We start from the raw sequence: 13,156 nt of genomic DNA on the forward strand, positions 1-13,156 counted from the left end.
GAGCTCCCCCTGGAGTTGGAGGATGTCCCTGCACCCTCCTACATCTATGCCACAAGGATAATCCCAAAGAATAATAACAGAGCATAGAAACTAGAGCACGCGGCCGGCTGCTAGATCACGCCAGGATGTTGCGTTCCGCCACGGCTCGTGACATGTATTTATTATTATAAAATAATTAAAACAATTATCCAAAACATTGATTCTAAAAATATAAAACCGCATACATCATAAGGAACATCTATATATGTAAATTATTAAGGATCGTCATTGGCATTGAAATTAGAAACTCGGAATCCCAAAAGTGCAAATAATTAGGAGGGAGCCAAGGAAATTCTTGTATTCATCAGCTGGGATATAAATAGATAGTCGGAACATTCTTGTGTCTCTCCGGAGAATTATCTGTAGAGCATATAGAGAGCGTCTCACTAATTCAAGCGGATTATCAACAATCTCTGCAATATAAATCTCTATTTCTTCTTCATAAGGTTCACTATGCAGAAGACATGATTCACGATCGTTTGTTCTGATATTGCAAGAGTGTGTACACTACACACAAAGAAACAAAGTTCTGATATTCGAGGCAATGCCAAATTTTTAACTAGTTTGGAGACAAAAATGTAATCCAATCTTATGTTTTTAAAATAAAGCTTTATACTTCTAAAAATTCAATGAAATCCGTTTATTAAACATTATAGCAATGAGCTCTCCTTAGCGAAATATGTTAAACTTAATTAAAGAGTAATTAGAGATTAGAAATGTGTACATAGAATTAAATTGAGGGAAATTAAAATATCCCCCAGTATAGGTCCCTATTAAGCTCTTTATATTACTTAGTTATTTATAGTATGAATCCTACATTGTTCAAATTTTGCCCCATTTTAATTCAACCTACACAGAGTTCTAATCTTTGATCAATCTTTCATTATTTTTGACATATTTCACTAAAAAGAGCTCATTACTATATTAATGGTTAAATAAATTGAATTAATTCAATTTTAAGAAGTATAGAGTTTTATTTTAACAATATAATATTGGATTCAATTTTTGTTTCCATACTGGTTAAAATTGCCTCCAATATCTGAACTTTCTTGTTTCTTTTCTGTGTAATAAATTGTGTATTGTTCTGGGAGAGCGCCCAATAACAGAGCTCAGTCTTGGGTGGATAAGTTAGAAAGTAGAAAGTTAACAGTTACAAAAAGACATATCTGGTGCTAATATTATTTTACTATAGTTTATTAGAGTTGTGTACATTCCCACGATCATGTTTAAATGTACCAAACACATCACATCTGTTGCTTTTATTCTATAAACTTCCTAATAATTAAGATCGACTAAACAACGAGGTCGGACAAATGTGGCAGTGTGTACGCAGTAACGACCAGCACTGTAGGCAGATATCTGTAGGGTGTATAGAGTCACCGTCTTTTCAGCAGATGGTTATGAGAGATGAAGATCACAGATCTGAAGGTATGTTGTGTAGGTGTGTACACATGAATCAGTATGATCATCGGGACTTTCAGTCGTTGGTGAAATCATTACAGAAACCACATCTGCAGTTAGATTGCGTAGAGGTGTACCCAGCTTTAGTCCTCTTTGTTTCTGTGAGGTTTATCTATCAATAGGCGAAAACCCCCAAGATATGGATTTAGGGATTTCCTATTTATCAACACCCCCCGGACAGTGAAGACTATTGTTGGCGGAAGCCTTTGCCGCAGACCACCAGCGAAACGTCCCCGTGCAAAGCATAGGAAATCCTATAGAACAAGAACTCTGACTGCTGATCCCATCTCAGGAACAGAACAAGACAGAATCATCAACATCATCATCAACATTTATTTATATAGCGCCAGAAAATTCCGTAGCACTTTACAATTGGGAATGCTTTAATTGTTAAGGTAATTTCCAGAATAAATAAATATTGTCCAGTCCAATCGTAGATTTTGCAATAAAAAGAGATTTACTTCAGTTTTAGATCTTAAGCTACATAGTTACCATACAGGAGACAGACCAAGAGTCTTAGCAGTATGCTTTATTATTAAACTATAGAATTTTTTCTTTTTTGAATACAGTTATTTTTTAATTTTTTTTGTCTAACTTTATTATTATTTTCTTTTTTTACAGAATCTGTAAAGTAAGACTCCTCTCCCCGCTGACAGCCCGTGTCGGCGAGGAGTAGAGTGTAGGCATACTGGTGCAAAACGAAGGCATTTTGCAGAGTGCAGCGTAAAACTGTATAAAACGAGAGGGCAGTATAAGATCCTGTGATAGAATTAAGGAGAAGGAGAAGGAGCACTGATCTGTGATGCATTTAAACTAGAGATGCTTAGGCTCGGTTTCACCAGAACCGAATATACCCGAACTTAGGAGATCCGAGTACTGAGCCAAGCTAGCTCAGTACTTTCGCGCTTTTTCGGATTTCAAAACGAGGCAAATCATCATTAGATCTCGGATCTCGCGATTTTTGGATTACTTTTTAAGATCCATCATAACGGAGGGTGGGAGGAGCCCCATTTATCTTTTCTGCCACTGCTGTGTGCCAATGTGTCCTAGATGTGCTAGGAACTGCCGTGTGTTTGTGTCATTGCTCTGTCGCTTACCATCCAGCCAGGTCGCTGCAGTATTTGTCCAAATGTGTACGAAAATAATATTGTGACCTGTGAAGTGGTCAAACTTGACTGCTAATGACTTGAAATTAGTGTTATTGAGGTTGTTAATAATAATGAAGGAACAAAAAAATAAGAGCAAAATTATGTGATTTTAGCATATTTTAGAAAACCAAAACACACAAGGGTGCTTTTGCCAAAACCAAAACACAAAGCTCATCCAGATCCAAAACCAAAACCAGTTCACGGGGGTCAGTGAGCATCTCTAATTTAAACCAACTTTAACTGATCAGCTCTTCTGCTCTGCGTTTAGTAGGAACAGGTTAATTTTACTGTGGATGGAAAGTAAAAGTGCTGAAATTGTGTTTTTATTTATATGTCACAGCCCAGATTTCCTGGCTGCAGCGAACGCATTTTTTTCTTTTCTGGCAGGAGAATGTTTTACGACTTTCTGGAGAAATGTTGATATTTGTTACAAGGAAGTTAAACAAATTACAATTGTTTACATGCCAAGGATGCCATGTTCCGAGGCTACGGGAAAGGAGGAATCGGGACGTCAGCCGACATCTCGTGTCGTGCCGAGGAACTGGATTGTCACTTCTTTATGAATAAAACCTGCCAGGTAATAGGAAATCAAAGTACATCTATTCACAACTAAATCCACAGAGAAGGGGAAGAGAAATGAATATCATAAGGTTTCCGGACGGAAGGGAATACTATCAGGGAGTCACCAAGTCGATATTTTAGGAGTTAGCCAAACGCATTGTTTGACAGAATAATGTATTTGAATCCAACACTGAATCAGAATCCTAATCTGCATGTTAAAAATGTAACAGGAAGGGTCTACATTAGTGTTTCCAAAACCCAGTCCTCAGGGACCCCTAACAGTGCAGGGTTTCCAGGTCATCAGTTACATAATGAGGACCAATGAATACACCTGTGCTCCAGCAAGGATATACAGAAAACATGCGCTGTTAGAGGGCCTAAGGGCTGGATTTTGGAAACGCTGGTCTACGTGATAAAACGTTATCTGTAATTTCAGCTCCTTGAGGCGACACTTCTGTCCTCTGCACTAAAATCACAGAAAAATCAGAATTTAGTTTTAAATGATTCAGACGAACATGTGTTTCCGAAAAATTCTGAATCTCCAATGAATGGATCCGGAGCCCTTGGTTGCACGCAATGATGACATGATCGGTGTGTGTGTATATATATATATATATATATATATATATATATATATACATATTGTGGCAAGAGCACACTTCTGGTGAAACACACGTGAACAACTTCTTTCTTTTTCTCCAGTACTTTACCAAGAACTGGACATGCACACACAGATCCCCTCTCTGTCTCTGCAACGATAGAGAGAGCGCGCTGAGTGACAGGGAGGGATCACATGATCCCTCCACACATGCGCTGTCCAGCTCTGCTCTTCGTAGCAGAGCTGACAGCATTAGATTTCTTCAATTCCGATGATGCACGCCAGCTGCTGGCGTACATTAACATGACAAGTTCCGGAAAAAAATGTTTTTTCGGGACTTGTTAGATTGCGGCCAGGAGCAGTCACCATTCTGTTGAATGGTCACTGCTCCCAAAAACGAACAAAGCAGCAGATATCCATGATATCTGCTGCGATACACCCTTAATAAATTTGCGGAGGACAGGAGGACACCTTAATGACCCGTGAAAAGCACTATCGTGCTTTATTAAATATGCCCCGCAGCCCCATAGAGAGGTATTGTACTGTCTCCTCCAACCATGATGCGATTTGGGGGTCTGTCCGACCCCCACCTAATCCCCCAAAGAAGGCATGGGTACTTTGTACTCATCATTATGGGCACAAGTTGTACTCATGCGCAGTGTCACAACTTTTACCCACATATTTACACAGCACAAATGCACTTGTGTTCAACTCTAATTCCCCCCCCCCCCCTCCTATATCTGTAATCCACTAGTACAATGTCAGACAGATGTGTGAGGACTGTGATGTGATGATTTATATATAGTCCTGTGTGGATTATCCTATCCCTCTGTATATGTGTGTGATGCATTAGTGCTGACTGGATGACAGACAGAACTGACAAGCACAATAATGTACCAGTTTTCAACAGAAAAACCCACTCTTGAAATGTGTCTGTCATTTATAGAATTTTAGTGAATGTACTTTGCTATTTATTACTGTAATGATACGATCAGTTGAGCACATCTTTATACCAGATGCCCCTAGTTCATGTGACATCCCAGAGCAGAATTGAAGACAGTTACCAGCTGTTATTCAACATCGACACACTGGCAAAAAACCCTCTGAAAGACAGAAACTGATTCATCTTCAAATGCAAACTGCAAGCAAGTAGTATTTTTAATGGGCGCATTCAATGTACAGTGGGGGCGTTCCTGTGTAGCCACGTCCATGTCAGACACGGGCGCACACAGAAGTTTGCTGGTTTTCTGCCGTATCTCTTGCTCCAGCAACAGGTCCAGTCTAAGTCCTGATAACTAGTGATGACAGTCTCGTATGTATGCTATAACATGTGTTTGTAATCAGGAGCAACTGTAAAAATGTATTTTATGTACAGTAGACATTAAGGACAGCCTAATAAATGTTTTTCCAAGGGAAAAAAATATAATTTGTTTTAAAATTTCCATGTATAATCATAAATGACTATATTATTAAGAGGTAATATTAATTGCTTATTTTTTTTTTTTTCTGTGCACTCCTTTGAGATGTTATATTTCACATAGGTATTGTACGTATCTCGCAGTGTCTGGTCTAGTACAGCAGAGTAAACATACACCCATTGTCATCACCACACGTATCTTTGATCTGCTCCTTGTTGACTTCGGGAGTACGCAGAGCCGATTTAAAACAAACGCACGTTGCGCTCAGTGTGCCTTAATGACTCAGGCCCTATGTGTTCATATAGTCTATCTTCCTTGCATATACATGTTTTGTGCTGTCTAGTGGCACACATACATGTAATTTTTAATACAAAGACTTTGTCGTGTCCGTCATTACTATCAGTCAACACGAACCCCTGCCTGTAGCTGGTGTAAATGATAAGGTTAGAAAAGAAAAGAAGAAGATTTTTTTGAAGAAATACGGACCTTGAATCGGCCCAATCTGAGTTGGCCTTTACTGTATGTTCATTGGCTCCTCTCCCTCCCCCGTTCCACCCTTCAAATCGTAGCCAGCAGTAAGTGTTGTCTGAATACAGACATGAATTGCATTTATTGGTGCAGGGTCTGGTTCAGAGCATCCACAGAGCCATTTCACGCAAGACTCTGCGCGCAAACGGACTTACGTCCGAAGATGAATAATATCAAATGCAAAATGTCATTTTAAAAAAAAACATTTTGTAACGAGTCCTCTTTAAAACCACTTTCAGATTGACATAAATATACACAGACATCTTGGTGTAAAGCAGCTCAGCTTTAAGTGGTTAGTAGCAGCCACATCCTGCTGCCCATGAGACAATCCTGCAGATTTACGGAGATGTATATTGACATAATGGCCACTGATAAACTGCATGTCCCAGGGGGACGTGTAGCTCTCTTCACAGCCCGGATCTCGGCCGCAGCAGCGAATGAATGGGGAGAAGAATGCTGACATCAGGAGTTTTCACCAGACGCGTCGGCTGCGCCAGAGCTTCAGCTGCAGAATGAGAAAACATTAATCTGCAGAAATTAAACTTAAAGAGACGGAATCATAAATAAAACAATTTTTGCAGAGTAGTCTCCTATAATCTACACAGAAAAATAAACCATCCAACAAAAGTTTTTCTCTCTGATTTTACGATTTGGAATTGGTGTATTACGAAACATAAAACGCCGTCTTGTAGCGCAGACCAGCTTTGGACCCACGGCGCCTCGATTCGCAGAAATGCGATTAGATGTCCGCTGATGCATAATACATTCAGCAAGCGCTCCTTGGGATCTGTACGGGTATCTGGTCCACGTTCCAAGCCATGTAGTTTAATAATGGACCAGCACAAGTTTAGCAAGTTTCTGTGTTTAATCCGTGTTATGACTTGCGGTGGTTCTTTATTGATCTACGCAGATTTAGTAGGGGCATACTTGCCAACTTTTCCTTGTTTGCTTCAGGGAGTTCCCCCGGTGAGGTGAGCATGTGGGGGCGGGGCTTGATGAATCACATCATTTTGTCCCCGCCCCTAAACGATTGTCACAATGTTGGCCAATTACAGCAGGGGGTGGGGCTAAGATGATGCAATATTTGCGTCATTAAGCCCTGCCCCGCTACTGCGGGGCTGAGATCCAGGAGGTTGTCCTGCTCTCCCGGGAGGTCTCCCAGAAATGCGGGAGTCTCCCGGACATTCCAGGAGAGTAGGCAACTATGCGTTAAAGAAAAGCAGCTAATGAATCTCTAGAGACTGAAGTAGGGATGTGCACCGGCGACTTTTGAGGTCTCGTGTTTTGTGTTTTGGATCCGGATTTTCGTTATTTTTGAGGTTCGGATTTGTCTCGCAAAACACTTGACGAAAGGTCTCGGTTCGGATTTAAGGTATTGGATTCGGATTTTTTTTGAAAAAAACATAAAAAGTTTAAAAATCAAGTTTTTGGGCTTTCTCCTAGGCTATTATTAACCTCAATAACATTCAATAACAAGCATTTCCACTAATTTACAGTGTATTCTGAACACCTCACAATATAGTTATTAGTCCAAAACGTTGCAACAAGGTATCTTTCTGGACTGCGTAGAGGAAGTGGGTCACCACAATATATATTAAAAACCCTGAACTTTTATGATTCGCACCAATAATTGTACCTGGACTGCGTAGAGGAGTGGGTCACCACAATATCTTAAAAACCTGAACTTTTATGATTCGCACCAATAATTGTACCTGGACTGCGTAGAGGAGTGGGTCACCACAATATATTAAAAACCCTGAACTTTTATGATTCGCACCAATAATTGTACCTGGACTGCGTAGAGGAGTGGGTCACCACAATATCTTAAAAACCCTGAACTTTTATGATTCGCACCAATAATTGTACCTGGACTGCGTAGAGGAGTGGGTCACCACAATATATTAAAAACCCTGAACTTTTATGATTCGCACCAATAATTGTACCTGGACTGCGTAGAGGAGTGGGTCACCACAATATATTAAAAACCCTGAACTTTTATGATTCGCACCAATAATTGTACCTGGACTGCGTAGAGGAGTGGGTCACCACAATATATTAAAAACCCTGAACTTTTATGATTCGCACCAATAATTGTACCTGGACTGCGTAGAGGAGTGGGTCACCACAATATATTAAAAACCCTGAACTTTTATGATTCGCACCAATAATTGTACCTGGACTGCGTAGAGGAGTGGGTCACCACAATATCTTAAAAACCCTGAACTTTTATGATTCGCACCAATAATTGTACCTGGACTGCGTAGAGGAGTGGGTCACCACAATATCTTAAAAACCCTGAACTTTTATGATTCGCACCAATAATTGTACCTGGACTGCGTAGAGGAGTGGGTCACCACAATATATTAAAAACCCTGAACTTTTATGATTCGCACCAATAATTGTACCTGGACTGCGTAGAGGAGTGGGTCACCACAATATCTTAAAAACCCTGAACTTTTATGATTCGCACCAATAATTGTACCTGGACTGCGTAGAGGAGTGGGTCACCACAATATCTTAAAAACCCTGAACTTTTATGATTCGCACCAATAATTGTACCTGGACTGCGTAGAGGAGTGGGTCACCACAATATATTAAAAACCCTGAACTTTTATGATTCGCACCAATAATTGTACCTGGACTGCGTAGAGGAGTGGGTCACCACAATATATTAAAAACCCTGAACTTTTATGATTCGCACCAATAATTGTACCTGGACTGCGTAGAGGAGTGGGTCACCACAATATATTAAAAACCCTGAACTTTTATGATTCGCACCAATAATTGTACCTGGACTGCGTAGAGGAGTGGGTCACCACAATATCTTAAAAACCCTGAACTTTTATGATTCGCACCAATAATTGTACCTGGACTGCGTAGAGGAGTGGGTCACCACAATATATTAAAAACCCTGAACTTTTATGATTCGCACCAATAATTGTACCTGGACTGCGTAGAGGAGTGGGTCACCACAATATCTTAAAAACCCTGAACTTTTATGATTCGCACCAATAATTGTACCTGGACTGCGTAGAGGAGTGGGTCACCACAATATATTAAAAACCCTGAACTTTTATGATTCGCACCAATAATTGTACCTGGACTGCGTAGAGGAGTGGGTCACCACAATATCTTAAAAACCCTGAACTTTTATGATTCGCACCAATAATTGTACCTGGACTGCGTAGAGGAGTGGGTCACCACAATATCTTAAAAACCCTGAACTTTTATGATTCGCACCAATAATTGTACCTGGACTGCGTAGAGGAGTGGGTCACCACAATATATTAAAAACCCTGAACTTTTATGATTCGCACCAATAATTGTACCTGGACTGCGTAGAGGAGTGGGTCACCACAATATCTTAAAAACCCTGAACTTTTATGATTCGCACCAATAATTGTACCTGGACTGCGTAGAGGAGTGGGTCACCACAATATCTTAAAAACCCTGAACTTTTATGATTCGCACCAATAATTGTACCTGGACTGCGTAGAGGAGTGGGTCACCACAATATATTAAAAACCCTGAACTTTTATGATTCGCACCAATAATTGTACCTGGACTGCGTAGAGGAGTGGGTCACCACAATATATTAAAAACCCTGAACTTTTATGATTCGCACCAATAATTGTACCTGGACTGCGTAGAGGAGTGGGTCACCACAATATATTAAAAACCCTGAACTTTTATGATTCGCACCAATAATTGTACCTGGACTGCGTAGAGGAGTGGGTCACCACAATATCTTAAAAACCCTGAACTTTTATGATTCGCACCAATAATTGTACCTGGACTGCGTAGAGGAGTGGGTCACCACAATATCTTAAAAACCCTGAACTTTTATGATTCGCACCAATAATTGTACCTGGACTGCGTAGAGGAGTGGGTCACCACAATATATTAAAAACCCTGAACTTTTATGATTCGCACCAATATTTGTACCTGGACTGCGTAGAGGAGTGGGTCACCACAATATCTTAAAAACCCTGAACTTTTATGATTCGCACCAATAATTGTACCTGGACTGCGTAGAGGAGTGGGTCACCACAATATATTAAAAACCCTGAACTTTTATGATTCGCACCAATAATTGTACCTGGACTGCGTAGAGGAGTGGGTCACCACAATATCTTAAAAACCCTGAACTTTTATGATTCGCACCAATAATTGTACCTGGACTGCGTAGAGGAGTGGGTCACCACAATATATTAAAAACCCTGAACTTTTATGATTCGCACCAATAATTGTACCTGGACTGCGTAGAGGAGTGGGTCACCACAATATATTAAAAACCCTGAACTTTTATGATTCGCACCAATAATTGTACCTGGACTGCGTAGAGGAGTGGGTCACCACAATATCTTAAAAACCCTGAACTTTTATGATTCGCACCAATAATTGTACCTGGACTGCGTAGAGGAGTGGGCACTGGGCACCACAATAAAATATATAAAAAACCTTCAACAGATCTGCTCCTCCATCCTCTCCATCATATACATGTTGGAGTTTTAGCGTGTGACAACCTCTTGTTTTTGATAATGTCAGTGCATTTTGAATATTTTTCAATTTGCCCCACACCACTGAATGTACTTTATCTATGATACGCAATACGCATCTATCTATCTTGACTGCGTAGTGTGGTGGCCCCGGTACACAATTTGGTACCGAGGCCACAATATAATTAAAAAACCCTCCACGTGTCTGAATTCCACCAAACAAGTATCTGGACTGCATAGTGGGGTGGCCCCGGTACCCAATTTGATACCGGGGCCACAATACCTCCTCCAAACATGCTACAGACAATTCGTCATTGAGAGACCCCAGACAGACAGGGTCGAAGTGTTATTGTTTGACTTTGTAAACCCAAAAAAATGTCCCTGTTGCACATAGTCGTGCAATGAAGACTGACTTTTTCATTTAAAGGCACGATCTTTAAAGTGTCAGAAAGAGAGAGAAGACACAGGAGAGGAGAGTTGTAGCTGGGGACCTGGGGTGGAAGCTCCCAGGCTCCCCCAGCATTGCCTGGAAGTCTGAGCGTGGTGACTGAGCCAGGGCAAGGAATGTGTGCCCTGGATGAGGGGGAGAACTCCATGCCACTATAGTGAACCCAAGAGAGAGGGGGACACTGCACATGGAAGAGGCCCTGGAGTGAGGGCTGCTACAAGAGGCATGGTAGTTGTAGTGTCAGATCCTGAGGCTGAGAGTACACAGAGTGACGTGTCAGAGCACAGGAGACATTATCCCCGCAGAGGAGGGATGAGCTGCAGTTGAGAGGTACACATAGTGTGTCAGAGCTGCATGGAGGAGAGGCTGCCTGCCTATTAGCATCCATGCATGTGCCCCTGCAGAAAGGGTGATCTGCAGTGAGTATGGAGTGCAAGAGACATGTAAATTATGTTATTTAACATCTGGATAACATTAAGAACTGTGCAGGAGGAGTGATAAGATATTTGCAACCATATTCGTATTTCTCATTAATAACTGTGCTGGAGAGAGTAAGGAGATGTATATATTCTGCAACCATTATGATTATCGTGCTGGAGGAAGAGTGTAAATAAAAGTTCAGTTTGTTATAGAGATGGTCTGGCGCCCAAATTATTGTGACTTCTATTACACTGCACCAAAGTGACATTACCTGTGTCCCACTAACTACAAAGAAACACCTGCATGTGCAGGGACCCCCTGATCATTTACACCCATGCCCATCAGCTAGCCAGGGCTTGAGAAGGAGGTGCACTGTGTACCCTTTGCACCCCACACTACACACAGTGACAGGGGGTTACATAATGAGGCCACAATATAATTAAAAAATTGGGCATCAACTGTCACCGTTGTTTAATATCTGATACACCTAAATATGGACTGCACAGTGGAGTGTCCCCGGTAGTAAATTTGGTGCCGGGGCCACAATACCTCCTCCAACTTCCAAGTGTAGTGTTTATAAAGACACACAGCGTCGAAGTGTTATTATTAGTTGACTTTCTTAACCCTAAAATTGTCCCTGTTGCAAATATTCGTGCAATGGACAGTTACTTTTCTATTGAAAGACTCGAGCTTTCAAGTGTAGTGTTTATAAAATATAAACAACAATACAGTAGTTTTAGAGCACGTCAATACCTCTTGTTTTAAATTATGACACGGCATTTTACTTTTGGTTTAATTTCTTGAATTTTTTTACATTTGGTTTTACTTATTGAACATGGCAAACGACTGTTGCTTGGTCATATAATGCAAAAAAAAAATTTCCAAGATGGAATTGTCCTTGGGCCCTCACACCCACCCTTATGTTGTTGAAATAGGACATGCACACTTTAACAAACCAATCATTTCAGCGACAGGGCCTACCAAACAACTTTGGCTGAAATGATTGGTTTGTTTGGGCCCCCACACCAAAAAAGCTATTCATCTCTCCCTGTACAGACTAAACAGGCTCTACTGAGGCAAGATGTCGTCCTCATCCTCAACCTCTGATTCCTCTCCCCCTACAGTGTGTACTTCCTCCTCATCACACATTATCAATTCGTCCCCGCTGGACTCCACAACCACAGGTCCCTCTGTAGTATCTGGAGGGCAGTGCTGTACTTCATTGAGGAATTGATTATTCATTTTTATAAACATCATTTTTTCAACGTTGTGAGGAAGCAACCTCCTTCGCCGCTCACTGACCAGGTTCCCCGCTGCACTAAAAACTCTTTCCGAGTACACACTGGAGGGGGGACAACTCAGGTAAAATAGAGCCAGTTTGTACAGGGGCTTCCAAACTGCCTTTTTTTCCTGCCAGTAACAATATGGACTGTCTGACATGTCTACTTGGATGGTGTCAGCAAAGTAATCATCCACAATTTTTTCTATTGTCACAGCATCCAATGCAGCGAGAGTAGACATGTCTGCAATGGTTGGCAGGTCCTTCAGTCCGGACCAGATGTTATCAGCATCCCCGCCAGTGCCTCTTTTGGGAAAACTGAGCTTTTTCCTCGCAGCCATAGATGTGGAAGAAAATGAGGGTGGAGCTGTTGGCATGTCACGGTCCTCTTCAGAGGACAATCTCCTGACCAGCAGGTCTTTGCACCGCTGTAGACTTGTGTCCGCCGGAAACAGAGACACAACATACGCTTTAAACCGAGGATCGAGCACGGTGGCCAGAATGTATTCCTCTGACTTTAAAAGAGTGACCACCCTCGGATCCTGGCAAAGCGTACGAAGGGCTACATCCACAAGAGCTACATGCTTGCTGTAATCGCAATGGCTTACCAGCTCCTCCCTCACTTTCTCCAGCTGCTTCTGCAACAGCCTGATCAGGGGAATGACCTGACTCAAGCTGGCAGTGTCGGAACTGACTTCTCGTGTGGCAAGTTCAAATGGCTGCAGAACCTTGCACAACACGGAAATCAGTCTCCACT

The 13,156-nt window shown here is 41.4% G+C and overlaps 1 protein-coding gene across 1 annotated transcript in view; it reads left to right on the forward strand.

The window, feature by feature from the left end:
- The first annotated feature begins 3,092 nt into the window (after window positions 1–3,092).
- Window positions 3,093–13,156, forward strand: part of LOC142143360 (uncharacterized) — a 169,719-nt gene continuing 159,655 nt past the window's right edge. Inside the window, exon 1 of the mRNA XM_075201153.1 lies at window positions 3,093–3,225. Coding sequence (XP_075057254.1) covers window positions 3,124–3,225 — 102 coding nt within the window. The 5' untranslated portion in view covers window positions 3,093–3,123. The remainder of the gene's footprint in view (window positions 3,226–13,156) is intronic.

This window comes from Mixophyes fleayi, chromosome 3 (assembly GCF_038048845.1).
Source record: "Mixophyes fleayi isolate aMixFle1 chromosome 3, aMixFle1.hap1, whole genome shotgun sequence".
Taxonomy (NCBI): Eukaryota; Metazoa; Chordata; class Amphibia; order Anura; family Limnodynastidae; genus Mixophyes; species Mixophyes fleayi.